Genomic DNA, 19,161 nt, shown 5'->3' on the forward strand with positions numbered 1-19,161 from the left:
GCCAGGAAGGAGGGAGGGGTGGGGAGAAGGTGTTTTTAAGATCTAGTTTTTATTTTCTCCTTATTCTACTCTCATTTGACTGGTAATAAATGGAACTGATTTCTCCAAGTCAAGTCTGTTTTGCCCGTGACAGCAATTGGTGAGTGATCTCTCCTTGTCCTTATTTTGACCCACGAGCCTTTTGTTATATATTCTCTCCCCTGTCCAGCTTGGGGGGAGTGATAGAGTGGCTTTGGTGGGCACCTGGCATCTAGCCAGGGTCCACCCACCACAGTGGAAAAGGAAAACTATGAATTATGCTTATTTGCATACTAAGAAAGAATAGTAAAATGGAGAAAAGAGTTTGAAATGTATTCCATATTGCAATTTAAGATTATTTTTTTAAACAACTTATTCCTGTTTGATATGCTTGTGTAGAGCATTTCCATGATTTAAAACAAACAACAAAAAAAACCCCGAACAAACCCCCAAAACCCTTAACCTAGGCTTTTTAAAATAATAGTGCAGAACAGATTTTCCTAGTCATTCTGACTGGCCAGTACTATTGGGTTTGTTGCTGTGTTTCAAAGGAAAAAAAGAAAGTACCCACCCTTACAAAACCAGTTTACAAGAGGTTAAAGGTGTTGGGACCTAAATTGCTCCTCAGTTGAAATAACTGGAGCGAAGCTTTTTCTTTCTTTTCTTGTTCCCATTCTTTCGTTTCAACAAATGTTATCTCTGCTCTAAAATGAGCTATTTTACTGTGGCAGCCTCCACAGTGCTTTGAAGACAGTCTACTAATGGCAGCAGTTTAAGTTGCAGTGTCTTCAGCAAGAGGACTTCCATTAGTCTCAAGGGTTTTTTTGGGGGTGCAAGGTGATGAATGGTTTCTGGTAGTTGGCTTTGGATGTGCTAGTCACTAATGTTTACATCAGTAGACAGAATAAAAATGACTTAGTTGCATATTGTGGGGCCTGTGTGATGACAGAGCTGGTCAAATTTTGAATTTGTTTAAAAAACAATTTCTTCTCCTTCTCCCTGTGGCCTTATAAAAACGAAAAAAAAAACCAACAAAAAACGGTGGTGGTTCCCGTTTAGTAGCTCTGCTTTTCTTATCTGGGGGAGATAACTGATAGCTGAAGGGTGTTATTCATTGGGACTGGGTCTGGAAATGCCGTGTTTCGCTGAAGATGTATTGCAGTACTGTCTTCGCTGCTCTCGTGAATAGCTGAACAACTGGAATGGAGCACAGCAACAGCTGTGAAGCCTGAGGAAGGCTTTGTTGCGACATATAGGTGTTCTTACTATAGCTTCTGTTCGTAACCCAGTCCTCTCTCCCACAAGTTGGAGAATATCCTAAAAATGCTGCCTATGGATGTGCCCAGAATGTGTTAGGTGGTTTCCAGTGAATCCTCTGCTGAGGAGCTCCTGTCCTGTGAGCAGATGGTGTAACCCTGCTGGAGAGGAGGCAAAGTGCAGAGGCAGAGCTGTGCGTGCAAGACAAACCAGTTCACTGTCATGCAGCATAGCAGTCATATAGCTCCAAGAGGAAACTAGAGATGTGCAGGGAAGAAACCATCCAGGTGAGCGTGGAGTAAAATCTTGGGGAGGGTTGTGTGGAAAAAGGCTTGCTTCTAAAGTGAGTGTGTGATAGGGTTCAGATGTGATGAATAGTTTTACTGTTATGGTGCAGGTTTTGGACAGAATAATACTTGAGTAAAATGCATAATTGCGGGCCAAAAGTATTTGGCTTGACATTTTTTTGGTGTCGAGCTCAACATGTGAAATGTCCAAATTCATAGCTGTTGATTGAGATGTCAACATTTATAACAACAATAACAGCATTTAAACTGCTGCTGAACACATACTCAGATTGTTCTGCACTTTGAAAGTGTGTTGAGTTGCTTTCAGCTAGAAAAGCAAAAAGTGGAACGTAAAATATTTGAAGCCGAAATAGCTGAAAATGCATATAAAATACTATGGCCCTTTTTTAGCCTTTATTAGCACAGGCAATGGAAGGATGGTCAGTGGAAATGCTGATGAGATTAGACTGCTAGCACTGGCAGGGTCACAGCCAAAGAAAAGCAAAGCAAGAGGATAAATCTCATTATGCTTTGCCACTGTGTTATTACAGGTCAGCTCTTTGGCTAACAATAACGTTATGATTTCTCTCTTATTCCTGTATATCCTTTTCCTTAAATAAGCATAAATCAAAACTTCCCTTATACTTCTGGCATTCTCATGTGAAAGCAGGCATGAGGGCTCACAAGTAACGGAGAGCTGATTCTGGGACTGTAATGTGCTTGCTTACTGTCTGTGTGGGTGGCAAAGTGTCTATAAATGTTTTAGCACAGTCTAGATTGCTCTCGGTTTCAGCACAAGATTTACCGCTGATCCGCCAGTCCAGCAATGGCATGGAGGATTTAACATTCAGAAGTGAAAAACGCCTTTGGAAATACTCGCTACTTGGCAATCCAAGGGCAAGCTGCTGCTAAATATGACAAGAGTTGTGAGGTGGACAACTTTAAACAGAGATTGGCAATGCAATTGATGGTTTTTCTCAGTGTTAAAGCTTCGCTGTAGTGAGTGGTGGAAGTTCCTTCTGTTGTGATCAACCACCTTTGTCTTTCAAAGGGTATAATTACGATTTTGTCTTCTCTCAGTGTATTTCAAAGGCTAGTAGACATTTTGTTTGGTTCAGTGTTCTGCAGCTCAACTTCGTGTTTGCCTGTAAAATGCCCTGACGCTTCAGCATTGCAGGCTGCTGCTCTCTCATGCGCTCCAGCAGCGAGGCACAGCTGAGCCAGCCAAGCCTGTGTTACCCTGGTCAGACAACTGCTTTAGTTCGGTGTCCGCAGGTATAGCCCTCCCTGCCTGTGGCGACATCACACGTGAACGTCAGTAGATGTGTGTGTGTATTGTACATGGCGTACGAAATACTGAGAAGTAAAGGTTTTGGGGAAGGGCCATGGCAGTATCCATAACTGGCAAGGGAGCAAAATACGGCTGGCTACTGGGAACGTTGTTGACACCTTTCAGCCTCTGTTGTAGTTGTGTGCTGCACGCAAGTCGTTACAGAAGAAAAAAATCTTTTCTATTTCTAATGTACTAGAGAACTTAAATGGTTCTCATGAGAGCTGTGTGTGTGTGTGCATGCAAGAGGTGGTGAGGTCGTCTCAAGTCTTCCGTGTAGCAAACCCAGACCTTACTCACCATTCTAACTGACCTAAAATAACATTTCTGTAAATAGTGCTATATTTCAATTTTGTTCCATAACTATGTGTGTATGCTGGGACTTGTAGGGTTTCCAGATATCTTCCTTCTCAAATAGTACTGAGCTTTTTCTTCAAGCCTTACAACAGTGAGAAAAACCCAAATATACATTTTGAGCTTTTTGTTTGTAAAAAAAGCCATTTGTGTGACAGGAGTGAACCTTTCCCACCCTGGGTTTCAGGCAGCAGTAGTTTGAACAGGAAGTGCTGTATTTAAGTGGAATATGACTGAAACATTTTAGTGCAAAGTGTATTTTTTTTTCATGTCAGTTTGATGCTGCTCAGGGATCTAGAACAGTGGGTAGAGAGTAAGCAAAAAGCAAAAAAGATAGTGAAAAGCGCAAGCTAAATATACTTAAGGTGCACTTCTCCATGAGTGAAAATGTGTCTGCCTGGATCCACAAATTAATATCAGTGGAGGATTCGGTCAAAACGCTTGATTTCTTAAAAAATTTCTAAGGAGTTTGATATCATAAGGAATGATGTTAATTACAGGCCTAACTTCTGTTAAGAGTTGATGAGACTTCCCCCCACCACCAAATTTCAACATCATTCAGATCATGGATGCAGTATCTGTTTGATGCCATCGCTCTACCTTTTCCTTGTAAACAACCACTTAACGTGTAATGGCTTGAAAATATTCATGATTTATTTCTTTGTTTTCTTCACAGGCTGGAATGGTGTTGAGATGTGGATACTTCTGGTTTGGCCTGTTTCTTGTGCCCACTGCCTGCCTTGTTAAAGACGTGGCATGGACAGCGTAAGTCCTGAACCAGTCCTCTCGTTGTTATAGGAATTATTCTGTATGCACATGTCGTCCAGTCCAGTATTTTTCTGTAAAGAACTATGAAGCCTTTCAGTGAATGCCAAAGGGTGATATTCGTTTGGAAGGCCTCTGAACAAAGTGAAGCGGGAGTCATTTCTCATCTGCCAATGCAACCAGCAATGTGAGAGAATGAATTATTAGTCCTGAATCTGAAGGAGGCAGCCTTGCCTGAGTAATGGTGTGTCATCTTACGATTATTGGTGTTGTCTACCCTTTAGTTAAGGGTGAATTTAAATCAGACATCAGAGATTTCCTGTTCCTAGAAAGGAGCACATAATTTGTTCAATTTTACTAAGGTTAGGTAAAAAGTAAATATGTGGCGCTCTAATCCATACCCAGTACGCTCCCAGTTCTTTGTCAGCTGCTCTTTAGATTCTCCTTCAACAGTGGGTCTTCCAAGACTTAACTGAGAGAAGAGCAATACTTGCGCTCTGTGGTTGAAGTAAACTCCTAATGATTCCCTTCAGGCCCAGAGAGGGGGAATAACCCTTGTGAAATGCAAGCCTGTGTAATCAATCCCCTTCTCTCAAAACTCTGTGGTTTCAAAGCACTGTGGAAGACAAGCAATTTCAAGAATTTTGATTTAAAGAGAAGCTACTTACCTTCTCTACCATTGCAATTTGAAATGCAGAAGCATTGTTTTCATTTAGAATTTCTCGTGATTTGTTCAGCTTGCTTTTAAGTGTCTTAAGCACCAAAGCTTTCATCCTTTCCCTTCGAAAGCTGTGTTACAACCAAGGTGGTTTTATTACATGAATATATAATAACCTTATGCAAGGAGGACTGAGGGCATTCCAACTCTGGGGCAAAAAGGCAGATCCTAGCTGGAGTGAACAGGGAATATAGGTTAGCTTGTCACTTTTCACAAAGGCTCAAAGTGAAAGCATCGTAACATGTAACGCTTTGCTCCAAGAATGAGCTGTCGGTCAGCCAAGGAAGATTCTTAGAATCATTTAGGTTGGAAAAGACCTTTAAGATCGAGTCCAACTGTAAACCTAACACTGCTGAGTCCACCATCTTCTTTAGAGATATGCAGAAAATACTGAAAAAAGCAGAAAGTTTCCCAAACACAGGCACGTTTCAAACACTGGCTTAAAAGGATAAATCAGCTCATATGCATATATCTGAGAATATTTTTTCTTCCTACGGGATTGATAGCACAGCTAAATTAAACTGGTAGTAGGCAAATCTACCAATCAGTAAGTACTTCTTAAATGCTTTCCTGTTTTCTTCCTCAGCTTAATTTTCACAAGCTACACTGCTAAAATTAAAACTATGTATCATAATGTATAATTTCTGTTCAGGCCAAACTATGATTTAATAGTCTAGCACACTAGAGGGTTTTTTGTTACACTTATTAAATTTCTCCAATTGAAAATTATTTTAGAATTCTAAAGCTTGAGGCCAAAATGTTTAAATTTAGATACTTAGCTGTGTCTATGACCTGCTTTTTAAAGCTCTGGGGGAAAAAAAAAAAAAAAATCTTTGAATTCATTTAGCATAACAGGCCCTGCTCCTGTGTCAGGCATTATTTAAAATTACCTGCTTAGAAGTCAGTGGGACTACTTTTGTGATTAAAGATAAATAGGAGCTGAACTGTTTGCAGCATCAGGGATCAAATAGGTATTTAGTTGTCCAAGATTACGCTTCAGGTTTTGAAATATTTTCATAATAGTTGAACGTCCCAAAGTTGTTCTCTGTTCTTATCAGTTCTTGGCAAAAATGACTCAAGAATTGTAAAGCAGGCCAGACCAAGGCAGGCTCATCCTCAGCTATTACTCATTTAAAACTCTGTTACTGACACAGCCTGTTCTTTAATATTTCTTAGAGAAATCTCAGCAACATAATCCTTCCAGTGGTTCAGAGCAAGAACGTACAGAGATTGTGAAGCTCTCAAGACAAACGTGTATGATTGATATACTGGCTATTTTCGCAACAGATTTTAAACAGGAGGCTCCTATCAACATTAAGCAAAAAATCTGTTCTCTGAGCAGGGCTGCTTTTTTTTTTTTAAACCCATCACTGAAAAATTAACACCATTAACATTTTAACTAGGATAAATGAAATGACACAGCTATCAGCACTGCCATATGGAAGGAGTAAAGGTCTGTTTCCTTTCCAAGAGGCTTGCCATTCAAAACTTGAGCCCAAGGCCTCTGGAAATCAGCCGGCACATTTCCACAGCAGTGGTTACACCACATTGCTGTCTGTAGTTCAGCAGAATCTGGTTTTGGCCATAAAATTCCAGCAGCTCTGACTTCTCATGGTCATGGAATTTATCCCTTTCAGTTTCTTTTGGACATGAAGCATATGTCTGCTAAAGGAGCATCCATGTGACCCAAAAGGTATATGCCTAATTTCGGTACAAAATAATACCAGAGAACCATAAATACAGTGTACAGTTTTTGTCTAGAAGAAGGTTAAAAGGGATAGGAAAGCGTGTTTCAAACCCAGACAAATCTTTGTTTCTAAACTGCTGTGCTGCATCCGCTATCAAAACTTGTAATGCTGGAAGAAAGAGCTAGTTTTACATGTTCCTGTTGTCACACAGGCTACAATTGTCAACGAACCTCTTATCTTCCATATTCTCTGCAGCTCCAGGCTTTTTTATTTACTTTTTTTTCTTTTTTAAGTGAATCAAGGAAATGTGGAAAGCTCTCTTTAAAAAGAGAAGGAAGCTTATTACTAATACTTGGCTGCAATGCCATATTGTTAACTTTGGTTCACTACCCTGAATTCAGTGGCTTGGTTTGGATTTGGGTTTTGCCTTATGAAAGTTCCAGTTGTGCTGCCATTGAAATGAACGGAGCTTTATAAGGTGAGTGCTTCCTCACAGTTGGCACATGTCAGTTGAATACATGTCACTGGTGCTAGGAAGTCTCGAAATAGCTGAGCCACAAAGCTATGTGGGAATCATAAAAACGCAGAGTGTGTTCCAGCAAAATTAGGCAAAAGGGCAAGAATTTATTAATAATTGGTGTAGTGCTTAGTGTTACAGTGAAAAAATTTCCTGAGCCTTCCAATCATTACCAAAATCTTCATGTACTTTTTTACCGTGGGGAAAGAAGCATGTTGCACTTGCCAGCTCCATAGTGTAAATAAGAGAGAAGGTATAAGGAGCTCTTCCCATCCTTGCACACGCTTGCAGTCCCTGGAGCACAAGACTCCTAAAATGGTGTTGAGGATAATGAACCACAGTAGAGGTGTCATCATGTTTGAGAAACGCTTATGAATGTAACCATGCTTCTCCCTGGCAGATTCTGGCCTCCCGAACCCCCTAAATATCCTCCTAGGGCAGTGAAGTGAAGCTATGCACTTCTCTGGCTTGGAAGGGAAAGGGCCACCCAAAATACAAAGATAACCCTTTGCTGATTCTTGTGGTTCATTATCTTAATATCTGGGTGTGAAGGAAAGGTGAGTGTGTCTTTATGTAATGCATCAAATTTCAGCTGAGCAGTAACATCGACCACAGCATCTCATAATTTATTGAGGACTGGTGGTGCATCTACAGCCACTTGTAAAGTACAAGGTAAAAGCTAAGACTTCTACCTGTATTTTTGTGTATCAAAAGTTAGTAACGTGCCGTTGTGAAAAAGTCATGAAATATCCAGTCCTGTTGCCAGCAGTCCATGGAATATTTGCAGTTCGCTTTGATGGGAGCAAGCCCAGATTCTGAGACAATTGTAATACCATATTTTAGTGTTTGTTTTTGGAGAGACATGTGGATAGGTTAGCTCAGGCCCTTTTATAAATACTTAATTACTGATTTTTCCATGGATGCTCCTGCTTCCAAGTGAAGGAGTGACTCAATGCATACCTATTAACTGCAGGTTTATTGTTGCTTTAGGGATACCCAACCACAGCAGAGCCCATATATTTCATCATTTCACACTGCTTACAGAATACTTCAGTATCCTCAACTTGAGGACAACAGTATTTTTTCCATATTGTGAAATATCAGTGCAATGTCTCCTTGTGCTGTGCTGCACTAATTGGACTCTGTTGCTCAGGCTTCATTCTGTTAAATTTTGAATTCAGTATTCACTCTAAGGGAAAAGAAAAACATCTCTCACCTTTTATGGTGTATGGCAAGATAAACATGGAATCTTGGGAGAGATTGAATAACTTGTAGATTTCTGTGTTCTTGTCTGTGAGAAAACTGGTTATAAAGGATTTTAAGAGTTCTAAACATGCTCAGTCTTCAAGTTTGCAATAGTAAGTGTGGCCTCTTTAAAAGGTAAGAGATGAGTTCAAGGTCAAAATTTCAATGTGTTTACTAAAATTGAAGAGTGTGATAGTGAAGTCAACTGTAAAGATTATAAGAATTAACAGCTCAAAGCTTTCTCATTTTAATCACTATAGTTTCCCTTCCTCAAAGAGGAGACCAGTCTAATCATTAGCCTAACTAGTTATAGGAACTTGAATCTAATTAATTTCCGTGCAGCTGTTGGTAATCTCACATTCTTGAAACATTATGCATTTTAAAAATATCCTTGCTACTTGATTTCTTCCGTCACAGTACGTTGGTGTTCCCTTGCAGATCATACGCCTTTGGTGGTTTGTTTTAATAGGGTGCCCTTCTAAGTACATCCTGATACTCTTTATCTCCAGATTTTGCTATGCTTCATCTTTTGTTGTTCTCTTTTTTTTCCTCTTAAATGCAGATGTGTTTTGAAAAGTAGTTTTCATTTTAGCTTCTCATTTTGAGATACTTGGGGCCTAACTCAGCAACACGAAGACCAGAGGACTTGGATAACCTAGTATTAATATCAGGGCACCGTCATCTAAAATAGTATCAGCAAAGATTTTTGTGGTCTTTGTTTCTTACTGCCCAGGCATCTTCATTATATTTTAATTACATATACTTCAGTTACTATTTTTACGTTAGAGGGGGTTTGACATTGGTTTACAACACTGGTTAAAGATTATAGTATCTGCATGTAAGATTTTTATGAAACTTGTAAAGAAATTTTTGCTGTCTCTAGAGTTGAAGGATATTATTTTAATGCTATGAAGCATAGCGGTGTCTCAGCCGACTTGGCTTCATCTTGTTTTCAGGCTTATTGTGCAGTCACTTGCAAATCAGTATTATCTCATGGGACACTTGTCCTCCTTTAAGTGACGCAAAAGAGGAAGCTGATCAAAACCTGCCTGTTGGAGAAAGATCCCTGCATTTTGTATTATTGCTTTGTACTTCTCAAGACAGAGGGGACTAGATTTTCTCCTTATATCAATGTAATGTAGGTGTAATAGCACTGGAGCGGTAGGTGAAACTTGGGAAAAAAGGCCCAAGTCTCTTCATGGGGGACATTGCTCTCCAAATTTTGGTTGCACGTGTGGTACATGGATTGCTCTTTGAATCCCCAAGCCAAGAAAGTAGGACACAGCCAGTCTTGTTACTGTCACTTTGAAAGCTCAGTGGGGAGAGAATCCAAATCATGTGAGACTGATAAATGAAAATAAAGGGGCTTGAATAGCAATTATTATTGTAGACTCTCCTCAGGTTTTCAGAGCAGTGCCGTGCATAGCTCAAAAGACAGAGTAGAATCAGGTTTTACTGCCATGAATATTCAATGAATCCCAGCTCCTTTGTCTGAATGCCCGGGTCCTGAGCAGTCCCATGGCAGCGGTGTCAGGTCTCCATAGTCCCGTAGCTTTGCTGCTTGGTTAGATTTTGAGTGTTGTGTTGAGGCGGTCAAGCTCTGCTGAATTTGAAGTCCTTCTCATTTCTCATTTCTTATGTAATATTTCCCAGGTATTGTGAACCTGAACTGACATGTATACGCTGTGCCTTGTTTTGCAAATCCTTCAAGGGAAGGCCCTGAGCCTCTTATCTGAGAGGTAAAATTGGGGGTTAGTAGCAAAACAAATGTTCACGTGGCTTCTTTGTTTTGTTTTTCTTTTTATCTTTTCCTTGTGGTACAGGGCCAAGCATACCTACCATAAAACTTTGCTGGAGCAAGTTCAGGAGTTGGAGACGAAGACGAGAGAGCTGGGAAAAGCCATGCTTCGTGATAGTAATGGAAAGAGGTGGGCAAGCCTATGTTAATGTTTAAAACAGACCCTTCTTGTCCTCTCCCCTCCCTGTTTCTCATTCACCATTCAAATCTGATTCCAGACAGGGTAAGAAGGCTTCTCTCCTGTATTATTCATTTATTGTTGTTCCTTTTCATATGTCTGTTGCCCCCCCCCCCCAAAATCAGCCCTTCCAGTTTAATTTCTCCTGCGTTATTGCTGTGAGGCTGTATTGGCAACTGCTGCTCAGTCTCTTGCCTGGTAACATGTAGTGCTATTATCTGGCCACTGGACCAGACTGGTTTTGAAAGGACTTTGTTGTATGACATCCAGGAAAAAAAAAAAAAGTCAATCTGATAACCATGTCAGGGGAGGGAACTGTCTGCAACTCAGGATATGAAGACTAGCTAAAAGGGGAACTGGCTAATCCAGTGTGCCCTACAACTTTATTCAGTCTCACGTTAAGGGGGTTTTTTTTATGCTTTTGCTTTTTTCCACTGCAGCTTACAGGACCCCGCTTTCAGGGTTCTCAGTTTCTCGTTGTGCCTCTCCCTTATATCCACACCATATGGACTTGAACATATTGCTATTACTGAATCTTTCATTGTAAGGGGAGAGTATGTGTTGTGTGGGAACTTTTGTCTCTTCTGAAAGAAGCTAAAGAAAATCATAGCGAGGCTTTTCCATCCAACAGTTTCATTTACCTTCGCAGAATGTGGTTCTGCATCAGCTGGTCGGAAAAGCTTCCTAAGTTCAAAAAGGTTTTAGAACTAACTCTTCTGTTCCTTACACAATATGGCACCACATGACTTGCTAAGAAACTACATGATCATTAAACTGGATTTTAGCAAACCTTATAAACTAGCAAACTGAGTGGAATGGGGCTTTTAAAAGATTTTGTTCTTCTGGGGCAGGGTCATCCTTTGAGCCTTTGATGTCTATTCTAAGGTAAACTAATTGCCATATTGTAGCTGCTGCTGAGACGAGCGGATAGTAGATTTTTTCAACTCAACTTGTGAGTTAATAAGCACTGTTTTTAGGGAAAATTATCAGGGAGTGAGTTTACCAAGTTTATAGTAAACTGAAAAGCTTTAAAAAATGCTTCTGTGAACTTTAATGTGTTTATAAGATGTCCTTAGTGACCAGAGTTTGCTTCTCAGAGGCCGAGACAAAGTAAACACAGTGTTATTGATTAAGATCACTTCAAAACACTTGGTATGCTCAGTTTTTATTTTGAGTCATTTTTCTGCTGTGACATTTGGATCTTACAAAACACAGTTCATAATTTGTGCTCACTTGCAAAAGTCACGAACTGCACATCAAATCGTTTAAAAAGAAAAAGCAAACTTTGCAGCACTGGTCAACAAAGGCAACCCTCTGTGCCACAATTAAAACCAACAAAGATGCCTGAAATCAGGCATTTAATTAAAAATGGGCCTTGTTTTCAGAGGGCTGAGCAGTCATCTTGAAGTCAGTTGGAGCCAAAGCGCTTGGTACCAAAATCAGGTCAGCTTCCCAGGCAAGAAAGGTGTAACTTGGTGTTGTGAGGTGCTGACTGACAGACTGATTAGATGCCAGGAAAGTGGAATCCAGGCCAGCAGAAAACTGGCTGTGCCTAGGCACGTGGCTCTGCTCGTATGAGCCTCTTGGCTGTTGCTGTCATTCCTATCCACGCATAAGATGTGAAGTTGCATTGGTGTTGGTTTGTAGCATTTGTATTTTCCTGCCAGTATTTAATACCAGTTATTGACAGCTGGAGAGGAGAGTGAGTCAGCTTTTTGCCTGATGAATCCCTGGGTTGCAAAGCGGGTTGACATACTGTTAATAGCGAGAGACACAGCATTTGATCTGTTTATATGTGTGTGTATGTGTCTCCAAGAACTTGATGTTCTCCGTTTACACAACTGTCCTGACTTTCTGTAAATTTAATGGTCGTGTTGTAATTCATTCGTACACTACATGTTTTCATAGCCTTTTATTTTATTGCATTCTCACTGCAAACTCTTTCATCTGCGTTCCTCCTCCATATAGCTTCACTTCATTCTCGAAACGCTTGCATGGAGATGATGTAAGGAATCCCTTCTGGCCCTCCTTCCCATTCTCCCTCCCCCCTTCTTTCCATGCATTTGTTTGTTCTCCTTCCTAATTGCTCCCAGATTTTCTGGGTGGTCCATCTGTGAACTAGATAATGGTAGAGTGCCTCTGCCTGCTAGGAGCTGGTGTGCTGTGCTTGTGATGTGGCCTCCTGAGTGCTCTTCAGAGTTGCTCTGTCTTTTATCTCTTTTTGTTTGTCTCCTGGCTCTTTCACACCTGCTAGAAATCGTGTGCTTGTCCAAAGGGAAGGGTGAGGGTGGGAAAGAAGCAGAGTGGGAACTTTCTGCAGTTACAGCCTCTCTGGTTCATGTTCTTTATTTTTTAAAAATGTCCTTGAAGCCAGTGGAAGTGAGTGCTGAGGCACACGCGTTGCTCTCCCCTCCTGCCCGCAGCCCCATTGCTCTTGGGATATTTCTGGCAATGTGACACTATGCAGGAAGGGAAAGTAACCGGAGTCTCCTCATTTCTAATGGGAAGTGGAGAGTTGCATTAAAACTGCACGGGTCCGTCCATCACCTCCAAGTAACAGTGTTAGCTCTTGGTTGGAAGTGTTCCTGAAAACATATCCATTAGGTGTTGGTTTGTTCAGGCAGCTGTGGAAGATAAGCTGGCTGTCATCAGGGTCTATTTTCCTGGCCCACATAGTGGACACTATTATTGTTCAGTGTTTTTCACAAACAACAAAAAATCACACCCAATTACCGATAAGAGAAGGATTTAGGGAGCTAATTGCTTTTATCATTGCCTAGACCTTAGACAAAAAATGAGGTGCAAGATCTGAATGTTTAGGATTAATCTGCTAAACAAAAAGAAATTCACGAAGACCAGAAGGCAGTGAGTGCATCTAGGCTTGCACAACAGGATGCCAACAGTTTGCTGTGGCTCAGCTGAATTTCTGTAAAATGTGAGCAGGGTAGCACCGGGGTCCTCACTGCACTTGGGGAAGGAGTGCTGGGAGATCTGCATGTGCCACTTGATACCTAAATAAGCGTAAGAGGGTCTTCACCCGGCCAACTGTTCTTGCTAGACACATTTTTCCAGGTTAATAAAAAATGTTTTCACTAGTGCTCATTACATCATTCTGAACCTTAGCCCCTTTGAACGGTTTCTAAAATTGAATTTGCTTGTATTGATCTGAAAAAGCAGGTGCAAATTTTTGTCTTACCAACGGCAGGGAGCAAGCAGAAAGCCAAGTGGTAGATCAGGGAGTGTCTGGTCTGCACAGGGAAGAGTGTCAGCACCCTGAGCACTACAGCTGGGTCCCCAAAACCTTGCAAATAACGTTAGAGTGATGCTTGGAGATTCTATCAAGTGTATTGTTTTGAGCTGTAAAGGATCATGTTCTCATTTCTCTGTATATCTCATCTAGACAGCTAAAAACTTACTTTTCATGGAAGCTGGGATGATCACAAAATCAGATGATTCCAGGAGCAGGGGATTTCATCACGGGAAACAAGTATCTGGAAAGCTGGCAACTCCAGAAACAGCTTGAAAAAGAGAGGAGGGAGTGCGCAGTAAGGGGCTGGCGATGGATCCCATGCCATGCTCACCTGCCTGCTTGTGGAAGATGAGAACCTGCGCTTGCCCTCCCCAGCCTGGCACCCGGTGGTGCTGGGCTGGACTCCAGCCCAGCTGCAACGTGAGCGAGCCTTGGTGCGGGAAGGGAGAGGGGCTCCCTGGCACTCTCATGTAACAAAAGGCAGGATTTAACACTAAATTTACATGAATTTGGAGAGGTGAGAGGGGCAGCTTGTGTGCCAAAGCAAACATGGACATGTGGAGACACCTGCCCGGCAGACCTAATCATGTTAACATGCAAGATTTACACAAAGAAAACAAACAGTTTTTCTACAGGTTTGTGTTCAAAAGTGGCATTGAGTTCAGCTGCAGAGATTCTTGTGTCTTTAAATAAGTTTACAACTAAGTCTTGGCTCATAAAGGGCCAAATTTTCAAGTCCTCATTCACTTTTCACTCCATCTAACCTCTCACTGAAGTCAGCAGGAGTTCAGGTGGAGTAAAGCCTGATTAGGGACCAAAGCAAACTTTACTTTGGAAACCCATGTCACTTTATTGCTCCACTGGCCAGCTAACGGAGAGCAAGCAAAGCTGTGCAGCACCCTCTTTGCGACAGTAGATTTCCTGTTTCAGAGGGTTTCTCTGTCTTGGAATTGCCAGAGAGCTCCCTTTGAAAGTAGCTTTTTGGTTGTTTTTCTGTTCTGTTTTTAATCAGTTGGAGGCCGGGATTAGAAGATTATTTGATACTGAAGAACAATGTAGCTTTCACGATTTACGTACTTTACAAGGAACTGAAGGGCCTGTCTGGGGTGTTGCAGAAAAGTGCCTGCATCGCTGAAGTATTGGGAAGAATTTCTTCGAATTATTCAGAAATCTGGGAGGCAGTGCCTTGTCTTTAACAAAGGTGAAGGGAAGTGACTACAGAACTAGCGAAGCATAGCTGCGAGTGACGACGAAGCACTGCATTGTGTTTTTGCGCAGCGTTTTTCAGTATGCCTTTTTACTCTTGCTGCTTTCAGACACCCACTAATGACAGCTAGCCACCTCTTTCTTTCATTTCCATTTCATAAAACAAATACTGTTTTTCAGTGTACCTAAAACAGCAGTTCCCCACAGTGTCTCCACTGTCTGCCTTCAACAAGAAGACGCACTGGTGGAGATTCTCTTTCATTTAAGTGCTTCTCACCAAATCTAACTTTGTTGCTTTAGTGAAATGTGCATGACCAGCTCTCACCCTGAGAGCGAGCTGTCTTATTTATCTTAGCCTTAGTTTTATTTGTTGGGTGAGGGCAGATGCCTATCTCATTTCAATAGCTGTGTGACCGGTGGGTAATCGGTGAGCTGACACAAGTACCCGTGGAGACTTGCCCACTCCACAGGTCCCTGGGGAGGAGCAAGAGAAGAACACGGGAAACCTGACTCAGGCTTGCGGCTGTGCACGGAGCCGAGAGCAGCAGAGCGCTCAGCCTCACGCCAGCAGAAGCAGAAATGGTAAAACAGACTTAACTTTTCTCTTAACAAAACCATGAACGAGCTGAGGACCTGATCTCACAATTCCTGAGGAAGAGGCAAGCTTTTTCATTAAGATCAAGAGGAATGAGGCTTAGGCTCATTATATTTCAAAGCACTTTGTCTCTTTATTGATGCATTTCAAATTATATCTACTTGAATAGGGAGACTGTGCCAGTAAGGCCCCTTCACATCAGCACGTACAACGAATCTTATTTGAAACAAACTCAGTCTTGTGTTTTCACCTGGTTAAACGGCATTGGATGTTTGGAGCCAAATTCTTGTTTCATGAATGCGTTGACTTGAGTGTATTTACTCAGGATACGCATGACTGTGATCTGAATCTGGCCCATCCAGTGCAGCTGAGTGTAAAATGAGGTTCAAGAGGGGAGGGGTGTATTTTGGTTTTTGAGGTTTCAGAGTCTTTTTATCAATTTTTCCAGATGTTCTTCACACCATTTCTGGGAAGCAAAGGCAAGATTTCTACACCAGCATACACAACAAAGTGACTGGCATATTTACGATTTTTCCTTGCAGCTTTTCTAGTAAAAAGATATTAGACTCCTTTTACTAGCAAAAGGCACATAAAATTATATCAGTGGGGTTTTTTTAAATTCTTTGATTCCATATGGTAAACATTCGTGTATGGTAGGTGGAAAATGCATAATTTTGTTTTATTTTACACTTGTCCCTTTCTCTCTCCCTCCTGTCCCGTATCAGTAAGGAATCATCACATTATTTCCTCATTTTAATATGTACCATTAATTTCCGGCATTTCTAACCCCTGTGTGTCAGGCACTTGTTAAATTACTAGGTTTGATTCTGCTCCGAGTTGAGCAGTGGGGAGGCCGTGGGGCAGAGGTGGGAAGGAGCAGAGGGCAGAGAGGGTTTCAGAAGCTGGCCACAGGGATGAAAGGCGAGTTATCATGCTGCCACTGGCACTGAGGACCCAAGTGCCCAGCTGCTAGCACCAACCAGTTGGAGCTGACATGCGCCTTCTCCATCCAGTGCAATTAATTATTTCACATCCTGATTGTGCCCATCACGTAACCTTGAGGGAGATCCAGTGCACAGATAGGGTTAAAACCTGGTGACCTGGAGAAGGATTTAGAGCTGTGATCAAATCTGCTAGCAAAGTCGAAGCTGATGGAGGTACAGTATCAGCACAAAGGCCAAAATGAAGTTGTAAATTGAAAGAAAAGATTAGAAAAAAGAGAACGTAACAAGATGAGAGTTAAAACTGATTAAGGGGCCAATCTCTCTGATGCCTAATCCTGAGTTACTGGGTTGGGTACTGGGGATCTCCACAGGGGAGAAAAGAAGAAATCTTCCCTCCAGGCTGCACAGCAGGAGAACTGTTCCATAACAACTATTCCAGCCTAATGGCTTCAGCAGTCTGCTTTGGCCTCAGCTCCTCCGCTGGCTAACCCCACTGGCTAACCCCTTCTCAGAAGAGAGGCAGGACAGCCTGCATTCACGCCTCTGATTCGTGGCAAAGAATGAAGTACTGAGTTACCTGTAGCAAGGACAAGAAAATGGAAGTTATACTAGATACTAAAATTTTAGTGGACAATTACAAAATACTTAAAAGCTTAAAGAAAAGCAATTTGGTTTTTTGCAGACCAACCAAATGTCCTGGGCTTTGCTGTAAATTGTATCTACACACCTTTAAAGTTCATCAGTTTTTGTTGTTCCTCTGAGCTGTTCTTTAAGGTTTTTTTCTCTATAAAAAAAGGAAGGAAAAAACCTGATAAGAGAAGTTCAGAGTTTTTGAACACAGAATTCATTTTAAATTTAGTCAAAGTATTTAAGTGGACTTTTTTTAAACCAGGAAGTTTGGTTTCAAAAAAAAAAAAAAACCAACACCCAAAACTAATCAAAAAATATCTTTACATAGAGACCAAGCATGGAAAACTTCAATCTCCAAGGGGACTACTTCTGAAAAAATGAGTCAATAGGAAAAGAATGTTATAATTGCAACTGCATTGCCACCTTATCTGTAGAGGATACGACCAAGCACCCACTAGAGTAAGTGCAAAGTGAGGCACTTAGGGACAAGAAGTAAACAGCACTGATACGGAAAGAAGGAGAGCTGAAAAGCAGCAAGCCACACTTAGCCTTTTCTGCTTCTCAGATGTTTAAATTGAGTCAATTCCCACATTTTGGAAAGGCTGAAGGCAAAACTGGGCAGCTTCAACTTTGTGTTTAGTTAGTTGGCTTTGGGACAGCTGACAATGATGCCTGCCCCTTGCCCCTCCACCATGTAATGAAATGCATAAACACATGCTTAATGTTTGCAGTGCTTAGAAATGGAAGGCACTCTAAGAGAGAGATCTCATCTATTATTTTCTTAGGGTTGTTGCTTTTCAGAGAGGCATGTGATGTTTAGTGTCTGCTTTTTTTTTTAGATGGTATTTTTAAAAGGTGCTTGGTAATACTGTCTTCTGTTCAAAGAAGCAGTCTTTCAAAGAAGTTTAGGAGTAACAGCCTCTAAAACGAAGGTTAGAATGGATTGTCCAGGTGATTTTTAGGAGTCAAAGGAGGGATCCGTTTGGCTTTTCTGCCTTAGGATGTTGTTAATGACAAAAGGAAATGTAAATCATCCTTGCTTGTCACCAGAAGGAAAAGCTTCCTCCTGTTTTTAGCCATGCAACTTCAAGGACCAACTTGAAGAGGATTTTGTGGGCTTAGAGTGGAGAATTCGGTCCCAGAGCTCTACATACAGTCCGGGTGCTGCACACAGGGCTGGCCGAAGCTCGCAACATGCCTCGGCCCCCCGTCTGCTGTCGCAGGGTGGTTCTGCCACTGCCACGGGGCGATGTGGCGACACGGGTGGACTTGCATGTACCCGACATGGGGCCCGCTGCTGCATGCTGGCTGCGGGCTCTCCTTCGTGCTGGGGTCCTGCATTCAAACCTCCGAGACGTAATGGGAAAGGAAAGCTGCTCTTCTGGTGAAGTAGCACACTACCAGTAGCACGAGTGTTTCTCTAGGGCATTGGTGAGGGTCATGGATCCATGGGGTTTTGTTGACGTGGCTCTGGGGCTGGTTTCAGAGTTTCCCAGACCATTCCTTACCAGCCGTGGTCATATTGGCCCACCTTTGCCCTGTCTCCTCAGTTGGATCCGCTCAACTGTTTGTGGGTCCACGTGATAAACGAGTTGGAGGAAGCGGGATGGTGTGGGGACCACTGTCAGGTTCTTCGACCGACTGGCAAGGGTAGGAACTGCTTTAGTCATCAGTCACCGCAAAGGGTGTCCATGGAGCTGCTGCTGCTCCTGGAGTTGTGTGACACTCGACCTTTTCACATCCAGGTGGGATAAACGACTTGCAGCTGTCTGTGAGCTGAGCTCTCTACTCCATGTTGCAGGCCTCGAGAGCTCACTACTATATGGCTGCTTTAAGTATGCTCCAAGTCAGTCTTGCAGGGCCACCTATCCAGATACATTTGATGCTTAACAGGCAAACCTTTGGCTGAGTAATGTCAAATATAACTCTTAAAGAGGGAAAGTTCCTTAAATAGTTGCCCCCTCTCTAGGGAAGGGGCGTTTCTTCTCTGTGGCTGTGGCATGGACTTGGGAAGCAGCTGGAGGGGAGCTGCTGCATTAACGAGGCCTGGAGATGTTACACCATGGCAGGGCATGCTTCTCTGGAGAGCTGGCTGCTGCTGAACCCTCAGCCAGGACACGGAACTCCCTAAAGTTTGGTTATCTTGGTGCAGGAGTCACCTCTGATAGGGAACTTCTCATACTTCTTAGCCTGCAAGTGGAACAGGCCACACTTCTGTCTTCATTTCCCTGTGGTTTGTGCCTGGTGACCCTTTGGTCTTTTAGTCATGGTCTGGGGTTTTGTTGATGAGTGTTTACAGAAAAATGCAAAAGGAGCATGGATTTGGATGTTTCTCTATTTCAGCTGGATCTTGAGTGATTAAGGAGTAGTGTGTGTAGACG

General features: G+C 42.1%; 1 protein-coding gene across 3 annotated transcripts in view; it reads left to right on the plus strand.

Moving 5' to 3' along the window:
- Nucleotides 1–19,161, plus strand: part of ATP8A2 (ATPase phospholipid transporting 8A2) — a 353,567-nt gene that overhangs the window by 312,224 nt on the left and 22,182 nt on the right. For 2 of the 3 annotated variants that reach the window (XM_069808117.1, XM_069808118.1), the window contains exons 34-35: nt 3,923–4,011; nt 10,003–10,107. In XM_069808117.1, coding sequence (XP_069664218.1) covers nt 3,923–4,011; nt 10,003–10,107 — 194 coding nt within the window. Of the gene's footprint in view, nt 1–3,922; nt 4,012–10,002; nt 10,108–12,123; nt 12,161–19,161 lie in introns of all 3 variants that reach the window. The other variant, XR_011328953.1, reaches the window with a different exon arrangement.

This window comes from Haliaeetus albicilla, chromosome 20 (genome assembly GCF_947461875.1).
Source record: "Haliaeetus albicilla chromosome 20, bHalAlb1.1, whole genome shotgun sequence".
Classification (NCBI taxonomy): Eukaryota; Metazoa; Chordata; class Aves; order Accipitriformes; family Accipitridae; genus Haliaeetus; species Haliaeetus albicilla.